The 27,830-nt window shown below is 37.1% G+C and overlaps 4 protein-coding genes across 4 annotated transcripts; all 4 read right to left on the bottom strand.

Moving 5' to 3' along the window:
* Window position 1: 1 nt before the first annotated feature.
* sh3bp1 (SH3-domain binding protein 1) lies at window positions 2–9,575 on the bottom strand. Its single transcript, XM_083555866.1, has 18 exons — window positions 9,350–9,575; window positions 5,714–5,756; window positions 5,466–5,570; window positions 5,218–5,294; window positions 4,889–5,000; window positions 4,715–4,791; window positions 4,547–4,634; window positions 3,992–4,060; window positions 3,819–3,909; window positions 3,004–3,140; window positions 2,611–2,719; window positions 2,396–2,477; window positions 2,214–2,294; window positions 2,022–2,135; window positions 1,800–1,897; window positions 1,598–1,712; window positions 1,129–1,448; window positions 2–1,024 (listed from the first exon to the last, which is right to left on the bottom strand). Exons 1-18 carry the CDS (start codon window positions 9,394–9,396, stop codon window positions 669–671), a joined length of 2,121 nt encoding a protein of 706 aa, XP_083411992.1. The 5' UTR covers window positions 9,397–9,575; the 3' UTR covers window positions 2–668.
* Window positions 9,576–14,216: 4,641 nt separating this feature from the next.
* pdap1a (pdgfa associated protein 1a) lies at window positions 14,217–17,056 on the bottom strand. The gene is made up of 6 exons (XM_083557718.1): window positions 16,845–17,056; window positions 16,416–16,498; window positions 16,240–16,311; window positions 15,985–16,109; window positions 15,745–15,896; window positions 14,217–15,572 (listed from the first exon to the last, which is right to left on the bottom strand). The coding sequence occupies exons 1-6, from the start codon at window positions 16,855–16,857 to the stop codon at window positions 15,538–15,540; spliced, it is 480 nt and encodes a 159-aa protein (XP_083413844.1). The 5' UTR covers window positions 16,858–17,056; the 3' UTR covers window positions 14,217–15,537.
* Window positions 17,057–17,572: 516 nt separating this feature from the next.
* Window positions 17,573–20,332, bottom strand: slc16a8 (solute carrier family 16 member 8). The gene is made up of 5 exons (XM_083557036.1): window positions 20,122–20,332; window positions 19,437–19,670; window positions 19,168–19,311; window positions 18,030–18,872; window positions 17,573–17,896 (listed from the first exon to the last, which is right to left on the bottom strand). Exons 2-5 carry the CDS (start codon window positions 19,651–19,653, stop codon window positions 17,694–17,696), a joined length of 1,407 nt encoding a protein of 468 aa, XP_083413162.1. The 5' UTR covers window positions 19,654–19,670; window positions 20,122–20,332; the 3' UTR covers window positions 17,573–17,693.
* Window positions 20,333–23,080: 2,748 nt separating this feature from the next.
* LOC310734030 (protein chibby homolog 1-like) lies at window positions 23,081–27,755 on the bottom strand. Its single transcript, XM_083555615.1, has 5 exons — window positions 27,731–27,755; window positions 24,399–24,485; window positions 24,035–24,140; window positions 23,828–23,940; window positions 23,081–23,302 (listed from the first exon to the last, which is right to left on the bottom strand). Exons 2-5 carry the CDS (start codon window positions 24,474–24,476, stop codon window positions 23,222–23,224), a joined length of 378 nt encoding a protein of 125 aa, XP_083411741.1. The 5' UTR covers window positions 24,477–24,485; window positions 27,731–27,755; the 3' UTR covers window positions 23,081–23,221.
* Window positions 27,756–27,830: the final 75 nt, after the last annotated feature.

Here is a 27,830-nt window from a genome sequence, read left to right as displayed (position 1 = left end):
GTTTTGTGATGAAAAAGGTTTTATACGATATTTTGTGACACATTAAAGCTGTAGATTATCACAGCTAATGTGACATTTTGTATGATTTTGTTTTATATATATTGTGACAGAGGAGTTGACTTCTCAATCATGTGATCTATATTGTATATATATATATATATATATATATATATATATATATATATATATATATATATATATATATATATATAAATGTGTTCCTTTGCACAGGAAGTCTGCGCATTACTAATGTACCCTTATAAACAATACAAATAATATCTAATAAAAAAAGGAGAACATAAAACAAACATTACAATACTATTTACATGTGTCCTTATATATTTCTTGCTGCTGTACTAAAGAGAAAAACCCCCAGCTTGCTGAGGACATTGTAAGTGCATACGTCACTGCTGTTAGCACACAAAGATGAAACCAAAGGAAGTGAGATTTCTCTTTGTGTTATATTTGCACCTACAGGAACCTATTGGGGAATGCCAATCTGTAGATTAAGTTTTCACAAAGCTACAGAGAATGTGACAGTGCAAATAATAAGAGGAGCCAACTAAAAGACTTAAAGCATGATGTTCACCAAATTATCAACTTAATTTTTCAAAACATAGATTATAGTTAATCAGTATAAAGGCAAATGCAGGCTCACTGCACTGGGCTCACTGGGCTGGTGATGAGATCTGCTTGGGCAGGGATGGAGGTGGAAGTGGAGGAGGCACTTTGGGTCTCTTGCTTACACCCTTTCTCTGAGGACCTATATCAGGTGGAGGAGCTGAAGGAACAGGAGGAGCTGAAGGAACAGAAGCTGAAAGAGCAGGAGGGACTGAAGAAACAGGAGGAGCTTGCGGTTTGGCTGAAGGTTGCATCTGTGCCTCAGAGATTGTGGGCATGGCCAGTGGAAAATTTCTTGGCAGACCTCCGGCCTCGTTCATGGGAGGAACTGGGGTTTTGGGTTTGCTGTAGCTTACAACAGAATCTTTATTAATTGGCCTGTGCTGAACGAACGACCTTCTTGCTGTAAAGACAAAGTAAAAGATTGATATAGGATAAGTATTTTGAAAAAAGTGCATGTTATTCAGGCTTAATGCAGAGGGTTAATGTTAATGCAAAACATCATACGTTTGAAAGGAGTGGTGATCTTCAGTGTGGCCTCAAAAGAATGAAGAAGCTGCTCTGAGCCATCCTCTGAAGAGTTGTTTGCCTTCAACTGAATTGGATTCTGTGTCTGAGATTGAGACTTTGCTTGAAGCTGAGATCGAGGCTGTGGTTGAGGAAAAGACTTGGGCTGATTTTCACCAGGAGCTACATTTGAACTAGAAGCCTGAGCAGATGGTGAACTAGCTGGGGCAGGACTGCTATTTTCACAAATTGTTGCACCACGATTCATTGGAGCAGATTTAATATTTACCTCTGCACCATAGTTTTCAAATTGAGATACACTGGGTGGGATAGAAAAGAAGCATGTGTTGTAATTTAAACAATGTATATATAAATATAGATAAGAGATTTTTTAATGAAGCTGAGCTAACTGAAACATGAGTTATTGCTTTTAATATTACATTGAAGAAAAGCCAGATGTAAACATTACCTGTCAGTTTTTGAGACAGATGCAGTTGGAGATGGGGGGCGGACAGTGTCTAATGGGGACTTCTGAGGTAAAGAAGGAGACAGTGCTGGGAATTCTGGAATTTCAAAATCAACATCTGGAAAACATTATAGTTTGTAAGCGGTCAAGGGACACTGATGCAGAAATCTTACATTAATCTTTCATCCATACACGTCTACAGTACCTTCAGGGAATAGGCTCTTGGAGTATTGTATGAGGGGTTCTATCACTGTCACAACCTGGACTGAAGAAGCAGAAGCCATGTCTAGCAGAGACGTCTCTCTGCAAAATAGTACAGAAAATCAGAAATTATTAAAGATCATTTGTGCATGCAAAATTAAAAGCTAATAAAAGAAATGACTAGATAATCCCTGAAAATGTGTTTGTGTATCTATGTTATACTAACCCTTCAATACGAGGCCACAGTAGGTTAGGTCCAAGCACAATGGCAATGTTACTAGGAGTCATCCTGTTAATTGCCTGATGTTCTGACAAACATGCTAGAAACTGGATAAGGTATCTGAGGCAGAGAGAGGTTTTAAATTTTATTGTTTAAATGTAATGCCATTCACCAAATAAAATATTCAGCAACACCCACCGAAGATTACTGTAGTTTTCTGATGGGAGTTTTTTTAATACAGATCGAAACCGCTCCAATTTGTCATCCATTTCTTTTTCACTTAAAAGACAGAATTGAAAACACAACGTAAATAACTCATCTTGTTTTAGATACTGCCATTAAATATTCACATATTCTCAATTTTCCTTTCAAAATTTTACCCTGCTGCTGCAAACCATTCATTATACAGTTCAAATGTCATGAGAGGTTCTGGCAGCTCTCTCAAGTAAGATTTCAGTGCACCTGTGAGAAAATCAAAAAAGTGTTTTTTAATAAGCCTCCAGAAGCCATATCAGATATATCATACACATATCTAGGTTCTCTAGGAGTATTTTATAGAACTCATATATTTGTGTATTTTCTTTTGGTCTCTTACCTGCAACAGCATGAGGGTCATCAAACTCAGCCTGATCAACCGTCCCTGCTTCAAGACTGCTTTTCAGCTTCTTTACCACAGAAGCAGCCGCTGCCAGCCTAAACAAGCCCTAGAAAGAGCCATGCAGTGTTCATAACACGTCATATGGAAATAGATGAAGCATCCATAAATGCTAGTGCTACTTTGAAGGTTTCAGTTTAGATCTGCCTGAATGCAAGCATGTTTATCATGTGGTCAGTCATGTGTAGGGGAAACGCTTCACTGTGGCTAAAACTGGAAGATATCACAGGTCTAATTATTTTAAAACCTTTAAATTAAAAAAACTTAGATCATTGCCCATTGCTTTTTTTGTGCAGCTTTAGCATTTGTGTTGTAGGTGTTCCAGTGTCTCACCTCTTCTCTGAGTGCTGTCTTCAGCAGCATGTTAACACACACCTGAATGGGTTCAGCAATCTCTTGGCCACAGCTCTCAAGGTGGGAGAGCAGAGGCTCACCATACATTTTTCTTACTGAGACACCCACCTGGGGTTCTGTTTTGCAAATACACACAAACACATAAACACACCTTTTTTAGTCCTAAGGTTACAAGCTTAAATGGGTGCTGGTCCATTTATGGCTTTGTAGGCAAGCATCAGTGTTTAAAATCTGATGTGGGCAGCTACAGGAAGTCAGTGGTTAGAATTAAATGGAGCAAAAAAATTGTTTCCCCTTTAGAACCTCTTTAACAAGCCAAAAACTTTCTTTAATCAAAGATCCAAAAGGAATTGCTATTTCGTAAAGTTTGGATGCTTTTGTGTAGATATATGCCTGCAGATAGCGCAGATGTAGCATTTGTTGCATCCGCCAGTGCTGTAATAATTGTGAAATATACGAATACACTTATAGAAAAAAAATTTGTTAAATAAAGCACCCTAAACAATACGTAATGTTGTGTTTCTGGGTGAAGCATTAATGGTTCTAGGTAAAATTCTATAATGAAGAGTGTCCCTTTCAAAAAATGTAGACAAACCCTTTAAAATATTCATGCCTCAACTACCTCAAGCACCAGTGAGGAAGCCCATTCATGTAAGATAGTACCACATGCCAAAACCTAAAGTGATTCTAACAAAAAATACTACAAAGAATTAAAACACTACATAAATAAAATGAAAAACAATCAAGAACCATAGGGAAAGCCTTTACTTAAATGGTATTTCATTACTTCTTACCTGTTTGGTTTTGGTTTTCCTTGAGTTCACTGATATTTTTGTTCAAGGATTCATAGGAGAATTTGTGGTATTCAGCTTGTAGCTCTAAGAGCTAAAGGGAGATCACAGTAAGAAATTTAGCTCCAACAGAATATTTGTGTTCATACCAGCTTTACTGGAGATAATATACTCACACGCATAAAATAATTGGCATATTCGTCTTCTTTCCTGGAGAAGTGGTAAAGATCAGCTGAATACTGATCCTATAAAATAAAAACATGGTCAGTACAATCTATAAATGGCAATAGCATTCATCCACTTGGGCAATGGTCCCCAACCCCTGGGCCGCGGACTGGCACCGGTCCGTGGGTCATTTGGCCCCAGGCCGGACAGAAAGAATACCTAACTTACATTATTTCCATTTTATTTATTATCTGTATCTATTATCTGTATTTTATTACGTTGTTTTATTTTGGAAAATTACAGGATTTTCTCCACCACATCTGTCTATGAATACAGTGAATTCACGATTATTATTTTATGTAGAAAATACCAGTTTTTATGCCGGTCATATCATTTTATTTTGTTGTATTTATCCGCCATACCTTAAAGGCCGGACCGTGAAAAATATTGTCTGACATTAAACCGGTTCTTGAAAATATTGTTCGACATTAATCCAGTCAGTGGCGCAAAAAAGGTTGGGGACCACTGGACTTGGGTATAAAATCAAAGCAGATTCAAATGTATACCTTGATTGACTCCAGTTTTCTCCAGGCTTCCTCCACTTCCTCCCTCAATCCATCCTGCTTAGCCTGGGGACCTGTACTCCCTTGAGATCTGAGAATAAATGTAATATTTAGGCCAGAGTCCAAGGTCAATTATTCTATTAAAATAACTTACTAAACATTAGCACATACCTGGTTCGGGCATTGTGCCAATCTGTTGTCAGTTTCGCAAACATCTTCTTGTTCTTCAAAATCTCTGGAAGGTCTTCCTATTAATATAAAATAAGATAAAGTGTGTTCTTAGTGATTCTGACCTCAGTGAATGAAATATGAGAAAAAAGATGGTAGAGATGCATATGCAGTTACCTCACTAAGTTTATTTAGAGGCTCCAGAACATCTTTTTCCAGCTTCACCTCAAAGTCTGCTAATGTTTGTGCCAAAATGTTTTGTATAAAGCAGCACATTTCTAGAACTCTCCTGTAAAAAGGTACAACCAGCTGTGGTTAAGGAATCAAAATCTAGCTTTTTTGTCTCACAAGCCAAACAATTTCCAAGATTCACAGATATACTCAGTTTGGATCTTAGTAGAAAGCTATTAGATGTAGTGAAGTAGCAGGAAGTTAAAAAAGAAATGTGCGATAGTCTACAGTATGTATGGAATGTATGTTTGGAAAGTTGGACCATAAACTCTCACCTAATAGAGGATTCTCCATCAAAATCTTTAAAACTCTCAGCCATACTGACAGAGAGTAACATAAGGGGGAGTTTTTTCTAAAAGATATAGAAGAAGAAAATGAAAAAAGTGGCATATAAAAGGCAGGATTAACAAATGCGAATAATGCTTTTTGGAGTTTTTGGTATGAGGCAGTCAAATATTTTTTAAAAGCCTTTATTCTTTGAATTCAGGTATGGAAAGACAGAAATAGAGAAGGCAAGGATCACCATTCGTTTCTCTGAGTCCAGCCCCTGCTGACTCTGCAAACAACCAGCCAGCTTCTTATGGATGATCTGAGCTGCTTTCCTGGTTGGTTCCACACGTTGCTCCACCTCCACAGAGCCACAAGCACACTTAGCAACTAAGCTTGCACACAGTAACTTTATGAAAGGGTGTGTACTGCTACTGGTATGCAGCTAATGCAGTCTAAAGAAAGCAACTCAAAGTAACTCATGAAGCTGTCAAAATGACTCACCAAAACCAGATCCTCAGTGAGAAGGTCAGTTGCATCTTGTGCCCTAAAATAGGAACAGTGCTTATAGTAGTAGTTATAACAATAATAATATTATTATTATTATTATTATTATTAATAATAATAATAATAATAATAATAATAATAATTCAACCAAAATCTTTACAAAATGTCAACCCTAAAACACCACTGTTGCAGCTACATTCACCAGTCCAATCTACAAGTCCAGTAAATATCAAGAGTTGTTTATGATCCAGACTTACCACATTCCTGATTCTTAGCACTTCTCTGGGTTTTACAATATGTACTGAGTAACTCATTAGTAAATTTTAATATAATTGAGTAAATCATTAAGTAGTATTTCATCAAACAAAAGCACACAATAGTTTGATTTAAGACACAGTAATATTCTCAGGGGTCACTGGGTTAAATACATTGCTTGAAGGTTAACGTATATCACACGTTTATATTCAGATAAATTTAGATCTTGCACTCTCTTTTTTTTTTTTCTTTTTTTTTTTTTTTAGAATAGATGGGATAGTGAATAGACTTGAAACGCAAAGCACAATTTAGGAACATAATCCAAAATATTAATTCGAAAATGATGTACTGGAGCAAATTCAGCTTTTTTCCTGAAATGTATTTCCACAGAAGAAGTGTACGGGGCTGTATTTTTTGTATTTGTGTCTGTGCTCAATATATGTATCTGTATTAGTACAAAAAACTTATGGATTCTGTAAAAATAAATACTTTTTAGGTCACAAAATATAACTTCGAATGACAATATGCAGAACATTATTTAATTACTTTATATTTAATCTATTAGCTATATTACTTGAGTTCATAACTGGTCTCAACCTGCCAGCCTGTGAATTTTTTTGAAAAACTTTCTATCTATTCTCTTTTTTTCTATATTGCATGGATAAAAGAGCAGACCATCAACATCTATATCTACATCACTTCCCCATTTTGCCACAAAGTTGTATAGAATATCACACAATCACTGGAACCCATACCTGTTCCAGCATGACAGTACCTTTGAGCACAAAGTGAACACAAAGTGAAAGAAACAAAAATGATTTTTGATGACTACACTTCCACAACCCTCTTTTGTTCCATGAAATTAATTCTAATTAGTACATCATACTGTAGTTCCTATTTATATCTGTATTTATATCTGTATGGAACACATTATAAGTTCTATTTTCTATTATGCGTATAAGCCAAAGGGTTGTGTTAAAATGTTAATAATAACTTTCCTTTTTCTGGAATTTATAGAACATTTCTGGAATGTATTTCATTTTTATGTTTTTTTTATTATTATTTAAAATCAATCAGTTCAATAAACATAGTAACATAATAAAAAAAAATAACTACAACAACTTTTTAAAGACCTTCAACACTAATAAACAATAAACATAACCTATAGACATCCTGGTTATACATCATAAACCCAACATATATATTCCTTAATAGTCTATTATATTGTGGTTCCAAAGGACATTTAACTGTACAGGGCTTATCCGTTTATTTTATTTTTAAATAAATCATTTAATATAAATAATAAATATAATATATAATAATAAATATAATAAACTTTTCTGTATTATCAATGCATGATTATTAACACATTAAAATCATTAAAAATTATTATTTTGACTAATGAATAAGGTGAAAGTGAAACATGGCTAAATGACTGAAATGAGAAAATATGGTGCACAATTTTGTATGTGCAGTTTAAAGTTGTTTCAGTCTACTAAAATGTAAGTCCTAAAATTAGAGATTGAAGTGTGTTGTGGTTAAAAAGCAGGCCAAAGAGAATAGCATGGGGGAGGGAGAATGCAGAGACTGCAAGCTGCAACACATGTGGGCATACTAATGGCAATATCATTTCATTCTGCCATCAGTGTTATCGGGCAGATTTATGACTTACACCAGAGTAGGCCTATACAGGGTCTATATAGGTCACGCCATATATGAGAAGAGGAGAAAATGGGGAAACATTTGTACTAGCTTCATGTCTCTCATTAAAGATCACTTAATAGCGATATTAGGCATTGAAGTAATTCGTACTCAATGTACTAGAAGTTTCACTGAACTACATATTTAACAATAAAACTGCATTAATTAAGCAGAACATGTTTTCTATTTATTTATTATTTCAAATATTATGAAATCATAAATGAGAGGGACCAGGGCAACTGTAATTTTTTATATGACAATTGTAATAATGCAACATTTATTTTCGGCCCACAGCCCTTAATTAAGTTGATTTCTGTCCGTTTATAGGAGAAAGTTTGTGCACCTCAGCCTACACTATATAGCGGCTCCAATAAGCATTTCGGGTGCTATTAGACACAATAAACAGCGTTTGTACCTCTCAACCAGCAGAATTGCTGTGCATCAAGTCTTATACAACAAATGCAAAATGACATGAACTGTGACACTTCAGAAATTATTGAGATCTAACTGACATCAGAGGCTACGAGCAACACAATATTTCTAAGTACAAAACATGAGTGCAAGTGAAACCACAGACACACAAAGGATACCACTCCCTGTTTATATGAAAATGCTGCTTGCACCACAGGTGCCCTCACCAAATTTTGCTACTGTACATCTTTCTGTTTAATCAGTCAAATGCAGATGGGTTAAAGGGGCTAGTCTGATGGTCTGAAACACAGAAATTTTCTTCCTCTAAATGGTTATAGGTTTCTCTTTGACATCTAAGATGAATATAATACAGTACAATCCATCTTTAATATTTATATACTTAAATGAATGGGCACATGAATATTTAGCGTAACAGGATGATTGGATAGGTTTATGGTGCTTGCTTAGTGATATATGAAAAAGCTCAAAGAATTCATGCTAAAAACATGTAGTATTCGTGTAATTACTGATGGATGTTAATGAAGAAATCTACAGCTACACACAGGCTTCATTATTGACGGACACGTTGTTCCTCTTTAAACCTGTAGACGTTTTGTTGAAGTATTGAATAACAGTGCTAACATCGTGTAGCAGGATGTAAAATGCACCATTTTCTTTGCACCTTGCGCACACTGCAGCCTACACAAGCGCTGCATTAACACACAAACACATTATATTTCACTCCAGTACATTGGCCAACTACAGCTGTTACTAAGCTGCATGAAAACAAAAACTATTTGATAATGTTTTTATCTGTTTAAAGAATCTATGAATGTTGGTTTCCTCTTTTTACTCTCTGGGAAATTTAAGGGCAGACTTAGTTATGCAAAAGAGCCCAAAATTCGAATAACTAAAGAAAATACAACCATGACTTTTTAGTCAACCGTAAAAAAAGATATGAATGACCGCATGTCAATCGAAGAACTTCCTTCTACACATTCTGTCATCTACTCAGTCAAAATACATTTTCTGGTCAAAACATTTCAATCAACAAACATTTTCTGGCCCAAACATTTTAATCAAATTGAACCTTTTGGCCAAACATCTCATGCTGCTTATTATTTTGATAAATTTAGAGGACGAGGACAATGTCAAGCTGCAATGCACGATACTTTTTCAACAAAACAAGCAACAGTAAACTAGAGACTAAAAAGACACAACATAACACTAAACATTATCATTAGACACCCACACGAAAGTACTTACTTCCCCACATTTCCAAACTGCTTTAAGAGGCTAAATTGCTTTAGCATGGTTATGATGGTTTGCTTTTCTTCCAACCACCTTGTTCTTTTTCTTATTCTCAGGTCAAAATCAATTTCATTTGAAGGCTGATATGTCCATGTGATTTATGTAAAATGGAAAACAATATGTGTTAAGTTCCCTACTTGAAGCTCTCGACCAAACTCTCAAATGCACACGCCTCAAGTTCAAAAAGAGGAAGTTAAAACATGCATACAGGGAAGGAGTTCTATGCATCACGCTGTGAAACTCTTTCAGTCATAAAATGCTACAGTAAAAACAGAACTGTGATCAGTAAATTCATCACCACTGGGTGCATACCTTTACATAACAAGCTCTGTTTCATATGTTTTATGGTCCTAACAAATATATCTGACTTACTGACAGATAAATAATGCAATTAGAGAGTTACCTTGTGCCCAGCCAAACTTGCTACTGATTGGATTAGTTAAAAATTGCATTATTTGTATTGCATTACCTAAAATGCAACACTTCATATGGCTGCAATCAGAGTGGCTGTTATTTATAACCTCAGTCAGTTTAGACAGACTAAACACTTTCATTTGAAGCACTACATTTTGAGCACTTAAAATGTATGGTACATTATTTGTATATATTACAATACATAATACAATATGTATCTTAACACTATAATACATAATTAATTCTGAAGCACCTAATTACCAGGAACATTATTGACTGGTACAATTTGAGTAGCCACAAAACCAGAAATTATGTAATTTGCAATACTGATGTATAAACTGATATTTCATGGGAACCATAACAAAACAATCTTTTTGTCGAATTCATCTGTGGGCCTTAAGTTTAGAGCAGAATTTCTAAGCAAAACTGCCACCTAGTGGTCAAATGAGAGAGGTTACCAACGACCGCCACAGGTATCGTTAGCCAACAGGGTACCGGTGGGAATTGGGCTACTGTTGGTCAATGGAGGAGAAGGAGCGGAGGAAGACGTCTACAGAGACAGCAGGGAAAGGAGACGTGGAGGAGAGTAGAGGTTCGGATTGGTACTTTAAATGTTTGTATTATGACTGGTAAAGGGAGAGAGTTAGCTGATATGATGGAGAGGAGAAAGGTAGATATGTTGTGTGTTCAGGATACCAAGTGTAAAGGGAGTAAGGCCAGGAACATTGGAGGTGGGTTTAAACTGTTCTATCATGGTGTGGATGGAAAGAGAAATGGTGTAGGGGTGATCCTGAAGGAAGAGTACAGTAAGAGTGTAGTGGAGGTGAAGAGAGTTGCTGATAGGGTGATAAATGTGAAGCTGGATGTTGAAGGGGTGATGATAAATGTCATCAGCGCTTATGCTCCACAAGAGAGCTGTGAGATGGAGGAGAAAGAACAATTCTGGAGTGAGTTAGATGAAGTGGTAGATGGTGTACCTAGGAATGAAAGATGTTTGGGGGCAGACTTTAATTTGGCATGTAGGTGAAGGGAACAGAGGTGATGAGGAGTTGATGGGTAGGTATGGTCTTGGTCTAGGAATGTGGAGGGGCTGGATGATTGGGCAACTACTGCAGAAGTGATAAGGGAGACAGCTAGAAAGGTACTTGGTTTGACATCTGTGATATCTGGAAACATGGTATGGAATGAGGAAGTAAAGGAGAGCATAAGGAAAAAGAATTGGGATCAACAGAGTGATGAGAAAAGTAGACAGAAGTACAAGTAGATGCAGCAGCCGCTAAAGAGGGATGTGTCGAAAAGCCAAGGAAAAGGCATATAAGGAGCTGTATGAGAAGTTGGACACAAAGGGGGGATAAAATTATTTATACAGATTGGCCAGGCAGAGGGACCGAGCTGGGAAGGATGTGCTGCAAGTTAGAGCAATAAAGGATGGAGATGGAAATGTATAGACTAGTGAGGAGAGTGTGTTGAGAAGATAGAGAAAGTATTTTGAGCAGCTAATAAATGAGGAAAATAAGTACAGAGAGAGAAGGTTGGATGGTGTGGAGATGGTAAAGCAGGAAGTGGATAGGATTAGTAAAGAAGAAGTGAGAGCAGCGATTAAGAGGATGAAGAGTGGAAAGTCGGTTGGACCAGATAGCATACCATTAGAAACTTGGAGATGTTTAGGAAAGATGGCAGTGGAGTTTTTAACCAGGTTGTTCAACAAAATTTTGGAAGGTGAGAGGATGCCTGAGGAATGGAGAAATAGTGTGCAAGTACTGGTTTTTAAGAATAAGGAAGATGTGCAGACCTGCAGTAACTACAGGGGAATAAAGTTGATCAGTCATGAAGTTATGGGAAAGAGTAGTGAAATCCAGGCTGAGAGAAGAGGTGACCATCTGTGAACAACAGTATGGTTTCATGCCGAGGAAGAGCACCACAGACACAATATTTGCTTTAATAATGTTGATGGAGAAGTATAGAGAAGGTCAGAAGGAGTTGCATTGTGTATTAGTGGATTTAGAGAAAGCGTACGACAGAGTGCCGAGAGAAGAGTTGTGGTATTGTATGAGGAAGTCAGGTGTGTCAGACAAGTATGTGAGGGTGGTGCAGGACATGTATGAGGACAGTAGGACAGCAGTGAAGTGAGCAGTAGGAACGATACACTGGTTTAAGATGGAGGTTGGACTGCATCAAGGATGCCCTGAGCCCTTTCCCGTTTGCAGTGGTGATGGACAGGTTGACAGACGAGGTCAGACAGGAGTCTCAGTGGACCATGATGTTTGCGGATGATATTTTTATTTGTAGTGAGAGTAGGAAGCAGGTTGAGAAGAGCCTGGAGAGGTGGAGGTATGCGATGTAGAGAAGGGGAATGAAAGTCGGTAGGAATAAGACAGAGTACATGTGTGTGAATGAGAGGGAGGGCAGTGGAGTGGTGCGGTTGCAGGGAGAAGAGGTGAAGAAGGTGGAGGAAATCAGGTACCTGGGGGAAACAGTGCAAAGTAATGGAGAGTGTGTTAGAGAAGTGAAGAAAATAGCCTTTTTTTTTTTTTTTTCCTGCAGGCAGGTGGAGTGGGTGGAGAAGAGTGACAGGAGTGATTTGTGATAGTAGGGTATCTGCAAGAGTGAAAGGGAAAGTTTATAGGATTGTGGTGAGACCTGTGATGTTGTATGGTTTAGAGACAGTGGCATTGAGTAAAAGACAGGAGGTGGAGCTGGAGGTAGCAGAGCTGAAGATGTTAAGATTTTAATTGGGAGTGACGACGATGGACAGGATTAGAAATGAGTTTATTAGAGGGACAGCACATGTAGGACGTTTCGGAGACAAGGTGAGGGAGGCGAGATTGAGATGGTTTGGACATGTGCAGAGGAGGAACATGGGGTATATCGGTAGGAGAATGCTGAGAATGGAGCCACCAGGAAGGAGGAAAAGAGGAAGGCCAAAGAGGAGGTTTATGGATGTGGTGAGGGAAGACATGCAAGTAGTTGGTTTGAAAGAGGCAGATGTAGAGGACAGGGGGGTATGGAGAAGGGTGATCCGCTGTGGCGACCTCCTAATAAGAGAAGCCGAAAGAAGAAGAAAATTTCTACCGCAGTCTGAACATTCCTCAATTAACACAACCGGGCTTCATTGTTGAGGCTCGTCATCAGCTCAAACAGCATTAGTTTGACACACTGTTCACTAGTACAGAATGAAACATGCAGAAATGGCTGAGGATTTGAGGGTGAGCTGCTGGCCGTCCTTACAGGATGATTGTTTGCTCTGGCTTGTCGTGGATCATATGACTTCTAAAACACGGTTTTTATTCAGTAGCACAGATCTAACAGCACAAGTACAACAAATAGATAAGTTGCCACATGACGCTTGGGCAGAGACAATGGTGATGAAACACTAATTGTGTAAAAAAGAAAAAAACAAAGGATGATTATTAATATAAAGCACTAAGGAAAAAAAAAGTAGTGAAAGTGAGAAATAAAATCCTCAGGTTTATTACACTACAAATACTACTGTTCTTTACTGTTATTGACCACAATACTGTAGTATATCTGGGGGAATATAAAGCTGATATATTCACATTTTAAATGTTCCTATTTCTGTGTACTTTCCCATTTCCACCAGTCTCTTTTTTAAAGGAAAGAGATTTTTTTTTGTGTGGTTGTGCAATACTTTTGTGTTTGCAATCATTGGCAAATCCTCCACTGCATATAATCTGGAAAAAAAAGCCCACAAACAGTCCCTATTAAAAGAATATTCCACTGTTCCAGATCTCTACCACATCCACTGATCACCTCGGGTACAACTAAATTCTATGAATTATAAAATAAATTTAAAAAGTGAGAGAAACTGAATCTAATTGTATGCCAGAGCTTTGGCATTTTCATTTATTTGGTAGTTTTTCTTTTTTTTTTTTAATACTGAGGCATTTTTCTTCTAATTTATTCAGACATGCTGTGCTGTTAAAATGCCATTTTGGCCTCCTGAGTACTGTAGATGACGCACAAAGGGGGTGTCTAGAAAAGACCGATAAACTCACATAACAAGGCAACAATTTCACAACATACAGGGTTGTTCAAAAAGAATGAACCGATATCAGGACACATTGCTTCAGTTCCCAAGCATAGTCATTTGGTGGTCACATTGAACACTTGTTAGACAGGAAATAAAAGTTGATTGTGAGTATAATACTTGTGACTTGGCTGGAGTTTTGTATTACTTTTCCTTAATAAAATATTGCGTAATGAAATCGGTTCAATATTTTTGAATAACCCTGTATTCTTTTGTATAATTTTTAAAAATAACTGTACATATCCCCATGTTATTTTTAGTAGTAGAACAGCAAAATGGCATATGTAAACATTATCCCTACTGGATAAGTATAGGTCACAGTTGGAAAGATATTGTTTAAAAAAAAAAAAAAAAAAGACAAATGATTAATGATTTTATTTCAATAACACAAAATCAAGTCGGAATAAACATCCAATTACCTCCTATTAATAATGTGTGTAAATCTTTCAGCCAAGGAGAACACTTTACAAATCTTTTAAACACTTTTGAAATTATACTTTACAAGCAGAGCTGAATGTTTCATTTCCAACACTAGTATATTGCTTCCCCTAATAGTCAAGGCAATTCAAGTACCACCAACATGCTGAAGCATAGAAGACCCTGTTCAGACTCGATATTAGCATCCACCCTGAGGGATCTTATCACAAGGGAAACACATGAGGAACAGGTGTAAACATGTTCATACACATTTTAAGTCATGCATTGAAATCCCTGAAACCACTTATGGCACATATGACCATAACACTTGTAGTGTGATCTAAATTAAAAGCACCTAATCTACTGTGTCATGGCCATAACTCATGAGTGTTTACTGAAAATGCATGCTGAACCGTCTGTCTACTTCTGATCCCAATACCTGGTTTGAACAAGGGCTAATATACAAGAGGTAAGTTCATGAGTTGGTCTTGAGGAAAAAAGGCCATTTACAGAAAGATGTAAGCACAACAGAAGGGGGGGGGGGGGGGGTTTGTTAAAAACTTCTGATTATAAACACATCCTGTTTGCATGATTAGGAATGCATATAAATACTGCTGACATTCCACTCAAATGTAATAGATCAATTTTAGAAATGGTGCATTACTGTAATTTTTTATAAGCTTGTTATATTTTGCAAACAACATGCCAAAAAAAATAAAAAAGGCCACCAAACATTTCGATACAATGGGTGGTTATTATGTACACCTTATCCACAGAGGAAAAAAAAAAAAACCAAGAAATACAGCAATTAAGTAAGAATGGCAATAAGGTGGTGTTTTACAAGTTTGCTAGTGTTTCTCCATTCAGTATTCTACTCTACTTTCTAGGAACATGCCAGATGACATCCATAAGAACCCAGGCCTGGGAAACAACCCAATCAAAGCTTTATTAAAACATACCAAAAAAACAAATTTAAGAGTAAACTCCTGCAGCTGTAGGACGAGAACACATCGGTGATATGGGGGGAAAGGACATGAGGACGTTGTGGTCTTGCTAATCGCTTCCTGTTTTAGAAACCAATAAGCAAACCCGTGACTTCATGTCTTTAACCCCCACTTTTTTTATGATGCAACTCCACATGTCCAACCTGCTGCCTGTCAAGGATGAAAGGACAGTGTCTGGATACCCCTGAGCTGTCTCCCTAATTAATTTGGTCCCTTCCCTCCCACCCCCATTAACCAAGTCCTCAGAATGGGGACGAGATTTAACGTTTGGACTTCGCCTCCTGTGCCTCTTTTTCTGGAAAAGATGAAAAAGAAACAAAAACAAAGAAAAAAAATCAGAACAGCCAAAAAGATCATTTCTGACAGAAAACTGATGGATCTAACTCATGGAATCTTTTAAATTTTAATAATAAAATTATCTTCCACAAAGATTAGTCTAGTGAACCTCACACACTAACATCATTCACCTTTCCTCTGTTCCTCTCTCTTCTTTGCTGCATCTTCTCTCTGTTTTTTAATAATAGCCAGTCTGGCGAGGTCTGCTCTGGCCTGATCCGTCTTTCCTTCCAGGTGCAGCTTCATGTAGCGCTCCTTAGCTTTCTGCTTCTCAATTTCCTCCCTGAAACCAGCACAGTCAAAGAGTTAGTGTGCAAAGCAAAGTTAAAAGATCATTCCTTGAAGTCGAAACCCCAGGTGTTTAGATGTACCTTTCTTTGCGTGTGAGCTCTCTGGGTGCATCGATGTCGACCTCTGCAGCTTTCTTGCTCTTCTGGGAGACGCGGTTGGGGTTCTCAATTTCGATCAAACCTTGTACTCCATTTCTCTTTTGACTCTTTTGCCGGAGACAGAAACACATTTTAGGGGGAACAGATAATCAAAACCAAACAATCTGCCAGTGGAAATCAATGCTTACTAGTGAACATACATTTATAAAGAAAAAAAAACTAAGATTTGTTACTTACTTTCTCATCTTCACTACTGCTTTCCTCCTCGGATTCAGATGCGCTATCACGCGCTACATCGCCGTTTTCCTCCTGCCAACACAGATATATTTTAGAGTCTGGATACCTTATTAATGTGACCCTTAAAACCTATAGATGCAGGTCAGTGTCGATAAGAGACATGGCGGATCATTTACCAGCTCCCTCTGCAAGCGCATCTGTCGCTCAATCTCCTCAGGATTGCTAAACTGCTTGCTCCGACCTTTGTGGCCCTTTTTTCCTGAAGAAAAATAAAATTAGAAATGTGAATATTAAAGCAAATATCCATAAACATATTATAAGTGAGAAAACACGTGACACACGCATGAGAAAGGAATAAATGACCGGACGTTGCTCCTATCGCGGTAACACTAATTCTACTCGTTAAATAAACATGTTCACGTTGACTGATTATTCCCAAATACAGTAAATAGTTCAGATAAAGTGACCGATTGAAACAGTTCCGTGTTTTATTTTCTGTTTAGCTACACGTTAGCTTCTTGTTCAAGACGCCGCGATGCGGCCGCGCAGCTAGCACTGCTAGCATACAAGCTAGACATCTAAACACATGCACAAAAGTCTCTTACCTCCTCTCGGCATCGTTACAACAGACTGGGATCTTTCGATGGGAAAAACTGCAGATAAAAATCCTACGGCTACTTTAACAATAGATATACACAAGTTTCTTTTATAAATTCGAATAAACAAAATAACAAATCTTTAGGGGGGTTTCGGACTCCTCGAATGTGAGCTCTACTCGTTGCCGCTTCCTAACTATGACGTTTGTTTTTGCTTCTTCGGTGTCTTTAATGGCGGGTTTAGGAATCACCTGAACAACTGCATGCTGCCACCTGCAGTACAAAATGGTGAACAACTCGGAGCAGTTGATTTGAGTGCTGCTTCTTGCGCCAGGACCTAAACGCTTTGCTGGATGTTAGACATTTGAAGCATTACAATAATAATAATAAAAAAACCAGACAGACAAACAAAAAGGACTTGTGGCAAAATAAAGAAATTGACATTAATCTTACTTTACATACAATTTGAAATAAGGAACCTTATTACATACAAGTGTAACTAAAACCCTATGTTATTGCAAAAGGTTATTCCAAACTGAACGAGATATACCGGTGCTTGCAATGTTTATACATAACTGACAGTTCAGCATAAAATATATACAACTATAGAGATCCTGGCCATGGTCATGTTCCGTGAGAGATTCTTGAATGCAAGGCCCAATAGAAGCTGCTTTCTAATATGTCAAAGAGCAGTAAAATTCTAACATTTTAACTAAAACAAATAACTGATTCACATGGATGCAAAATATTTATTGGCAAAATACAGTGCACTTCATGAAAGGATTGAAATATCCACTATAACCTTTATACATCATCATAACTTGCTGTCACAGTTTTTGAACGAATTCAGGTTTAAATTTAACTGTTATCCATATCATTGGTACATTCATGATTCATATGGTTAGTGTTGCCCTCAATATCAGCATCCTGGGTGGCAGATGTGTCCTTGTGTTTAAAGCAACAGTAAGATGCAATAGCAAGGAAAATGCCAGCCACCATCAACTCTCCACCAGCCATGTAGAATATCAGCTCATAGTTCTTGTAAGTATCTACTAGTCGTCCTGTATGAAAGTATACAAGAGAAACGGACAGAAGAAATAAGCTAACTATTTTTTTTTTCAACAACACTGTACAATATGTAAAAGAACACCTTTAAAATAAGAGATTGATGACATTCACTAGAGTGTGACTTACCAGCAGAAGGAGGTCCAATGAGCACAGCTCCTGCCTCTATAAGGAGCACTAACCCAAGAGCACTGGAAAAACCGCTAGTACCAACAATTCCCATTAGCACTTCAAATTGTAATGCGCCGATCATTCCATAAGAAAGGCCAAAGAACACACAGAAGATTACTAATCCTGTGTAGTCTCTACTTCTGGCTGAGCAAACATCTGTAAGACCATTCAAAAGTAAGGCCAAGCTTAAGAAATAGGGCATTTTAGGTCTTACGCACTTTAATCCAGCCACCAGGCCGCATGTGGGTCGAGCAAATATGTCAACAAATCCAATGATGGAGAGGAGAAAAGCAGCTTCCCTGTCAGGCACTCCCTGATCTTTAGCATAGTTGACCAGGAGAATTGTAGGGACAAACAGACCAAGCACAACAATGAATTTAGCTACTATATAAACAATAAGTGCTTTGTCACGGAGCACACTGAAGTCAAGGAGCTTCTTTTTTTTTAAGCTTTTCTTCTGGACCTTCTCCAGATTATTCTCCTTCTCTTCAGACTTCGATGGAAGCATCTTTTTTAACTCATGATCATTTGATTCATCCCTGGCTGCAGACTTCTGAACTTTGTATCCCAATGGTCTCATAACAGCACCACAGGTGCAACAGTTAAGCAACAGCCCTCCCATTATTAGGAAGCCACCCCTCCAGCCAAAGCAATCCAGCAGCACTTGTCCTAGAGGAGAAAGAGCTGAGAGAAAGACTGGGCTCCCAGCTGCTGCTAGTCCATTGGCGATAGGTCTGCGTTTGTCAAAATAATACCCAAGCATAATAAGTGATGGCTGGAAATTTAGAGCTAGACCAAGCCCTGTGGAAAATAATATGTAGCAGTATATGAATGATCTCATACCAGTAAAACTGGAAACAAATTGTAATAAATATGCCAAATATTATTGATTTATCCATTGTACAGTGAAATGGCTTCCTGGGCATACTAATTTGGGACTAAATAGAATGTGAATTACTAGAAGCATTTATCTCACATACTGTGTTCTGAGAACTGAATTAAGACATTTATTCATCAAAAATGTAGGGTATCTCTTGACTTTTTTACTATGATGTATTTACTTACAGTGGAGAACTGCATGAAGCCATATAATCACCTGTAATGACCCCAGCAGTGAGGTAAAGTTGGATGATGTTGGAGGTAAACGAGGCCGCAATCATTCCAGCTGATGCTAACAATCCCCCGATCAGCATCACTGGGCGACATCCAAACCTGTTTACCATAATACTGGAAAGTGGACCTTTTCAGAAAAATAAAAATAATAAAGATAATCTATGGGTTGACAAAGACATTCTCAAAAGTTGAAAAGTAATAATGTTATGCACACTATTATTTTTTTATTTTTAGTACATCTTTGTTTTTCACCTGAGCCATAAAGCATGGCAAGCATGATAGATGAAATCCATGCTGTGTCACTGTAGCCACAGCCAAAGTCCCGCATCAGTTCTTTAAAGTACACACTTATGGCTTTAGGGAAGGCGTAGGAGAAACCAGTGATAATAAAACCACTGAACAGCACAACCCAGCCCCAGCCTCCATCTGGAGGGTCTACTCTATTTCTTTCCGATACACTGCTTCCCATGTTCTGTCAAGTAACTCCTGAAAATACAAATGTTTAAAGATCATATTTCCATAGTTTGTTGTGAATATATACACAGGAATGAATACTGATTATAAAAGGATGGTCATGTATACATAACGATAGATCTGTAGTACTGTGCATATACTATACGTGCTGATAATTTTTTTAAGCCGAATCATGTTCTGATTGCACTAGACAAAGAACAAGATGTTAAACCTTGTGAAACCTCTAGTTGTCTGTAATTCAATAATCTGTCACATTAAATTGTTCATTTGTCTATATAGTCAAGATTATATATATATATATATATATATATATATATATATATATATATATATATATATATATATATATATATGATCTATAATAAAATAAAATCAGCCTTATGAACAAGTAATTAAACTTTAAATGCAAAACCTCGAAGAAGACAAAAATGATTAAAATACATTTTCATAAGAAAAGTCTTACTTTATCTGTTCTCTGAGGTGAAGAGGCCTTTGAGCCTTTTAGGAAACGACTTGGTAATGTGAAGACTATTTCAGCTCCATTGTTCCCACACATTTAAGAATTCCAAATAAAAGAAAAATTCTGCTCACCTGTGTTCATTTTTTAGCTATGTTTCTCCACTTAATAGTTAATAAAGCAAAATAGTCTGTAAGTTTTCCTGTTCCGTCAGGTTTACTAAATCTCTCCGTAATGAGCCCACTCCGAGAAAATCTACCAAATACAGCCCAAGCTTTGTATTTCTTGTACCACCCTCTTAATCATTCCTAATTCCTTATAAAGCTCATATTTATTGTACATGTGCACAAGAGTGAGATGTATAAGGAAATACTTGTTTTGATCTGTGCAGCTTTTTGATGCCTTGATTTGTATTGAACTTGTACTGAATGTTAGGTACCCCCTAATACATTAGCTGAAAAAAAACAAAAAAAACCAACTATATATATATATATATACAGTGAGGAAAATAAGTATTTGAACACCCTGCTATTTTGCAAGTTCTCCCACTTAGAAATCATGGAGGGGTCTGAAATTGTCATCGTAGGTGCATGTCCACTGTGAGAGACATAATCTAAAAAAAAAAATTCAGAAATCACAATATATGATTTTTAAACTATTTATTTGTATGATACAGCTGCAAATAAGTATTTGAACACCTGTCTATCAGCTAGAATTCTGACCCTCAAAGACCTGTTAGTCCGCCTTTAAAATGTCCACCTCCACTACATTTATTATCCTAAATTAGATGCACCTGTTTGAGGTCGTTAGCTGCATAAAGACACCTGTCCACCCCATACAATCAGTAAGAATCCAACTACTAACATGGCCAAGACCAAAGAGCTGTCCAAAGACACTAGAGACAAAATTGTACACCTCCACAAGGCTGGAAAAGGCTACGGGGAAATTGCCAAGCAGCTTGGTGAAAAAAGGTCCACTGTTGAAGCAATCATTAGAAAATGGAAGAAGCTAAACATGACTGTCAATCTTCCTCGGACTGGGGCTCCGTGCAAGATCTCACCTCGTGGGGTCTCAATGACCCTAAGGAAGGTGAGAAATCAGCCCAGAACTACACGAGAGGAGCTGGTCAATGACCTGAAAAGAGCTGGGACCACCGTTTTCAAGGTTACTGTTGGTAATACACTAAGGCGTCATGGTTTGAAATCATGCATGGCACGAAAGGTTCCCCTGCTTAAACCAGCACATGTCCAGGCACGTCTTAAGTTTGCCAATGACCATTTGGATGATCCAGGGGAGTCATAGGAGAAAGTCATGTCGTCAGATGAGACCAAAATAGAACTTTTGGGTCATAATTCCACTAAACGTGTTTGGAGGAAGAAGAATGATGAGTACCATCCCAAGAACACCATCCCCACTGTGAAGCATGGGGGTGGTAGCATCATGCTTTAGGGGTGTTTTTCTGCACATGGGACAGGGCGACTGCACTGTATTACGGAGAGGATGACCGGGGCCATGTATTGCGAGATTTTGGGGAACAACCTCCTTCCCTCAGTTAGATCATTGAAGATGGGTCGAAGCTGGGTCTTCCAACATGACAATGACCTGAAGCACACAGCCAGGATAACCAAGGAGTGGCTCTGTAAGAAGCATATCAAGGTTCTGGCGTGGCCTAGCCAGTCTCCAGACCTAAACCCAATAGAGAATCTTTGGGGGGAGCTCAAACTCCATGTTTCTCAGCGACAGGCCCGAAACCTGACTGATCTAGAGAAGATCTGTGTGGAGGAGTGGGACAAAATCCCTCCTGCAGTGTGTGCAAACCTGGTGAAAAACTACAGGAAACGTTTGACCTCTGTAATTGCAAACAAAGGCTACTGTACCAAATATTAACATTGACTTTCTCAGGTGTTCAAATACTTATTTGCAGCTGTATCATACAAATAAATAGTTAAAAAAAAACATATATTGTGATTTCTGGATTTTTTTTTTTAGATTATGTCTCTCACAGTGGACATGCACCTACGATGACAATTTCAGACCCCTCCATGATTTCTAAGTGGGAGAACTTGCAAAATAGCAGGGTGTTCAAATACTTATTTTCCTCACTGTATATATATATATATATATATATATATATATATATATATATATATATATATATATATATATATATATATATATATATACACACCCAACATCATTTCCTGACTTTGTTAAAACACTTCTGGCTGAATGGACAAAAATACTTCACAAGCTCACTACAAAATGAAGTGGAAAATCTTTTTAGAAGAGTGAAGATTATTATAATAGGAAATTTGCAAATTGCTAAACAAATACACATTTACAAAAAATGTTACTGGACAACTGTACCACAAGCAGCTCTGCTTCTTTTGATTTCTCTGAAACAGTCTACTAATGACTAAAGATAAACCAGTCATTGATTTATTATTACAGATGATAACCAAAAAAAAAAAGAACCCAAACATTTACTCATGCTGTACAGTTCTCTATAGAAACACGCCACTTATAAGAATCCCTACAAATCTGTTTGCACATTTTAGAACACACAACCCAAGTAATCTCCTTTTTTAATAAGTTATCAAGCAGTGCAGCAGGAAAGGAATTAGTTCAGGCAATAGAACAGAGCTGAATCATTTGGCCTGCTAGGATCATTGTACCTGTTTTAATAACTTGAGTATGTATAATTCTATTGACAGTTTGGCTTTATGGTTAATAATAATAATAAAAGCTGTTACTCTGAATTGTATGACTTCTTTCAGTTTCATCGGTTGTACACCAGTTGTAAAATGTATCATGCCATGGAAAAACATTCGCAGAGATCGATTAAAGAAAAGGGGACACTTGACTAAGAAAATATTTATTTTTATTACTTATATTACTTATACAATGTACATATAGATTGTTCTTATACAAGTAAAATAAAAAAGTATGAAATATGAATGCAGTTTGATGAAATAACAACAAAAATTACAATATCACAAAATTTTCACAAGAAGTGTTGTATTTGAATAATATGGTACATTATTTCCATGAAGAAAAACAGAAATGTTGTATACAAAACACAATAATCTGAAATCCATGCTCCGCATCACTTCCTGTGTAAGTAGTGTCTCTTAATGTCTTCTAATTCTTTCTGCATTAGATGTGACTCAACTGTGGTTTCCAAGAGCTAATAGAGATGAAATTAGAGTTCATGTTTAAATTTTAATCATTTTAACACTATTTAATATTCCATAGAACTTTATAATAAACAATACTCAGAAATTATCTATCAGAAAAATATAGCAGAAAATATAAACTTAGATTAAAAAAACGTATAACCTTAGAAGCAGTAATTAAAAACATTAAACAGTTCAAATTATTTAAGAATAATATAAACAACGCCTGAAGCTCAAGAGGCATCAGTTAGATGAGGCCAAAAGCATTATGTTTATGCATAAATGTAATGCTTAAGATTAAAAAAAAACTTTTTCTAGTGGGATCAACAAGGCAACACTTTTAACAGGTTTTTAAACAATTTCCCTATGGGATCAATAAAGATATTTCTGATTCTGAGCGAAAATCAAACCTACAAGTACTCAAAAGCTTTGGCTTTTCATTAAGCATTTTATTCTTTTAGAAATTGCATATTGGTCTTAATATAATTACATTAATGGTGGATTATGTGTACCTGCAAACTGAGGAGTAAACTTACCATATCTATAAAAAGTTTAATCTTAAGATTTAGAAGATTGTTTTCTTCTTCTAACTGCAGATTCCTCTTCTTCAGCTTCTGCACCTCTTTACTGGACATTATAGGTCCTGACTCTGTGACAAAGTGACAAGCTGTAAACACACCACCAACAAAAAGCCAAAGTGTTTCATACTTTGTTTAGTCTGTTCATCAGGAGAACGCTTTAACCTGTGATCCACTGCCCATCTTCAAATCTCAAGCTCTGACCTCCGATGTTCATCGTAGGAGCTCCATACTCCAGGCCTAACTCAATCTCCCGAGTGCATCGATCCAACTGTTAAAAAACAAATGTATTAGACTGTGGATTTATTGAGTACTAATAATAAAAAAATAGTGTTTGTACTATTATTACTCATAACAGATATAATTATTATATTATTACAATTAAAATAAAATAATATTGATCACGTATATATTACTAATCTAAATTAGTGACAGTTCATGCTTACATACAAGAAATAAAAAATTTTAATTGAATTTTGAATCTATTAATCATAGAAAGACTTCAGTAGTCACAGTAATTATTTCTTACTGTATAAAGGCTAGAGAGAGATACTGATTTTCGGGGTGGTGTTTTCTTGGGGCTGAATGCGTTGGCAAACAGAGGCATTTGTGGTATCTGGCATAGAAATAAAAGCTAAATGAAAGAATCTGTAAGCAGAAATTTGAACAAGACATCTACAATGATAACTCAATAATCAGGTAAATGTAATTTACCTGATGGTAAATGGAATGTACGCACTACAGTTTGGGTATGTGGACCATCAAACCCGCATGTAGTTCTTTCCAAGTTTTGCCATACATGTGAAAGCACACCCTTGTCTAGTAATCTGCTGTTGAATTAATTTTCCTTCACTGGATTTGAACTCAACTTTAACTCAAATACTTTGAACACCTTTGGTTGAACAAGAACACTCCCTAGTGTCAGGCCTTTATTGCACTTTGGCCAAATAAGTTATAAGTTATGCAGAACAGCAAAACTGGGACTAAACTCATATAATAGTGTATAGTATAAACATTTTCACATGCGAATAATCACTCATGGGCTAAATGTCCACTATATCAAATATGTCCACTATATCAAATATCAAATATCTCCTTTCACTCCCTACACATCTCCTCGTGAAATTAACATTATTGTCTTAAATGCACTATTACTCATTCATTTATAAAGCTCATTCACCAAGATCACGTTCTCATCCCTCAGTTTCTTAGACATGTATTACAGTTCTCCGTTTGAAAAGTATATGCACAAAATATCATGCCAAATTTGAGTTTAATGGTCAAGAATGGTGATAATAGTGTTTGTGTGTATGTAGGAATTATTTCATTATTTCATTATTTTCACTTATTGAAATAAATAATAATGTCAAATAATGCTAAAATAATGTCAATTATTTTCCAGAGCAAGAAAACAATCTAAATCACAGGAGTAAAACCAATTCTACATGGTTGATAGGTTGAGGTTGAGGTGGTTGATAGTTTTGGACATGAACATTGAGATTTGTGAGTGTGCATTTTCTGACCTAAACAGAACTAAAGCTCTTTACAGCTCTGTAGCAAAGCTAATTAAAGCCATTTTGCCTTGGTCTTCAGTACACTTTTCTAACAGACCCACAGCATGGAGATCAACATGATGCCATTTACACATGTACGATTTGAGGCATTTTTGCTTTCGAAATAAGAGTCTTGCAAAAATAATAATAGCTAGAGTTTGTAAAGTAGAGACCATTGAGTCAGAATATGACTCAAAGAGAAATGGCAGTCGGACAGTAGGCCTGACTCTCATCAGTTCAAATTAGTGATGGCCAATATAAAAGGCAGAGGCTGATACAATGTGGAATGCAACTGCTAGCATTATTACTAACAGCATTATTAATTTATATGTAAATATAAACCTTCACCTGAAGTACCTGAAGTATACAGGGTTTAAAGACTTGTCGTAGTTTGGATGCGTACAATAACTTCCTTAGAGTGTGAGTTTAAAACTTTTAATCATATAATGTGGATGATGTTTGGTTTGTGCTTGGTGAGCTTTGGAGCGTCACACGCTGTTAAAAACCTCCTCTGTTTGGGTCGTTGCTATGGTAACTGAGGAGGTTATTAGCAGTGTTGGGCAATAACGCGTTACTGTTACGCAGTTACTTTTGACAGTAATTAATACTGTAACGCATTACTTTTTAAATAAATCAACTTCGTTACCGTTACCGTATGGTGCCGTTACTTTTTTAAATGAATTAATTTTGGCTTATCTACTGCGATAGCAGCAACTCCAATCAGTCGAAGCTCCTCCAGAAACTCCATTCTTAAGCTGTTAAAGGAACATTTTTAAGAGCTCAACACAACAGTAAGTAATGAACAAAGTAACTGAGTTACTTTTTGAATGAAGTAACTAGTAACTGTAACACTGGTTATTAGTGCGCGCGCGTTGCACTTGCACGGCCTGGTAAATATGTATGTCTGCGCTAATAATAAGCCACATCGCTTATTGAATTCTACTAAATTGTAGGGAGTAACATTTAAGTTTGTAAATGACGTGTTACATGTTTAAATAAGATCTGAAAATAATCGCGCGAGATCAGTGATTTGGAATCGCGGGAAAGAAGAGTCTGTGCGCGAGACGTGAGAGTGTAGAGAGAGAATTTACATACAGCGTTTAATCAGCTGTGGATAATGTAGGAGTTTCACCTCCCGATCTCTAATAAACACAGTGCTGTGATCTCCCGAGCTCCTTGTTGGACACAGTCGGTGTCCGAACTGCAGTGGTGAGGAAACCAATCAGCAGACCAAAGAAACACAAACACGCATGCGCGGGGTAAGAACGGTGAAGCTAGCGTCTAACGTCACGTGCGTTACATTCATTGTTGAGTTAAATCATAACTTACTGCACACATAAGTATTTCATATCTTTTGAAACGTTAGTGTTTAGATTAGGTGAAGTGTGTTACCATGTTGTGGTGGAACAGAGTGTGAGAGGGGTTGAGTGCTCCACCTGAGCTCTGTGTTTGGTCACAAATAAACAAGAAGGAGCAATACAATGTGGGCTAACGTGTCTTTGTGTGCAATACATATTAATTTTACATTCATCATATGTTGTTGTTTTAAGATGAAAGTAGAGATACTTGAATTGTTAATCCGTATTCAGTCTTCACTGCTGTAATCCAAGCGTGTTTATACAATTGTAATACTTTTATTTCCAACAGCAAGCTAGTTTCTGGTCTGAGAGAGCATAAACAATATGGTTCAAGTTTTAATTTGAACTATTTCAATCGCAAGAATAAATTAATTGTCGCAACATCAATATGTATACTGGGTGAATGTGCGCGTTGGAAAACTGGAAAAGTCCAAGGACCAAAGACGTCACTTCCATACATTAACGAATGGCTGTTAAAATGGTCTGGTGTTACTGAATAGCCACAGTCAAGAAAGCAGATTCGAGACCACTTTGTGCAGCAGGGGATGGTTTCATGTCAACAGCCTAAAGCGCCATGAAGTTACTGAGCAACTCAATAACTTGGAGGATGGATTTAGACTAATTAATATCAACAGTCTGGTACGTCTTGGAGACAAGGTGAGGGAGACGAGCTTGAGATGGTTTGGACATGTGCAGAGGAGGGACATGGGGTATATCAGTAGGAGAATACTGAGGATGGAGCCACCAGAAAGGAGGAAAAGAAGAAGGCCAAGGAGGAGGTTTATAGATGTGGTGAAAGAAGACATGCAGGTAGTTGGGTTGAAAGAGGCAGCTGTAGAGGACCTCATGCCATCTCAGGGAGTTTTTCCCTTGCCCTGGTTGCCACTGGCTTGCTCATTAAGAATAAACTTACTATTATAATGAACAAACTTATAGCCAATAAAACATACACTCGTTTATAACACTTTCTAACCGCTTTATCTCTGTAAAGCTTCTTGGGAGACAATGTCCATTTTTAAAAGCCCTCTACAAAAAAAACTGAATTGAATT

Source organism: Silurus aristotelis (assembly GCF_946808225.1).
Source record: "Silurus aristotelis genome assembly, chromosome: 12".
Taxonomy (NCBI): Eukaryota; Metazoa; Chordata; class Actinopteri; order Siluriformes; family Siluridae; genus Silurus; species Silurus aristotelis.
This window is presented reverse-complemented; position numbering and strand designations above follow the sequence as displayed.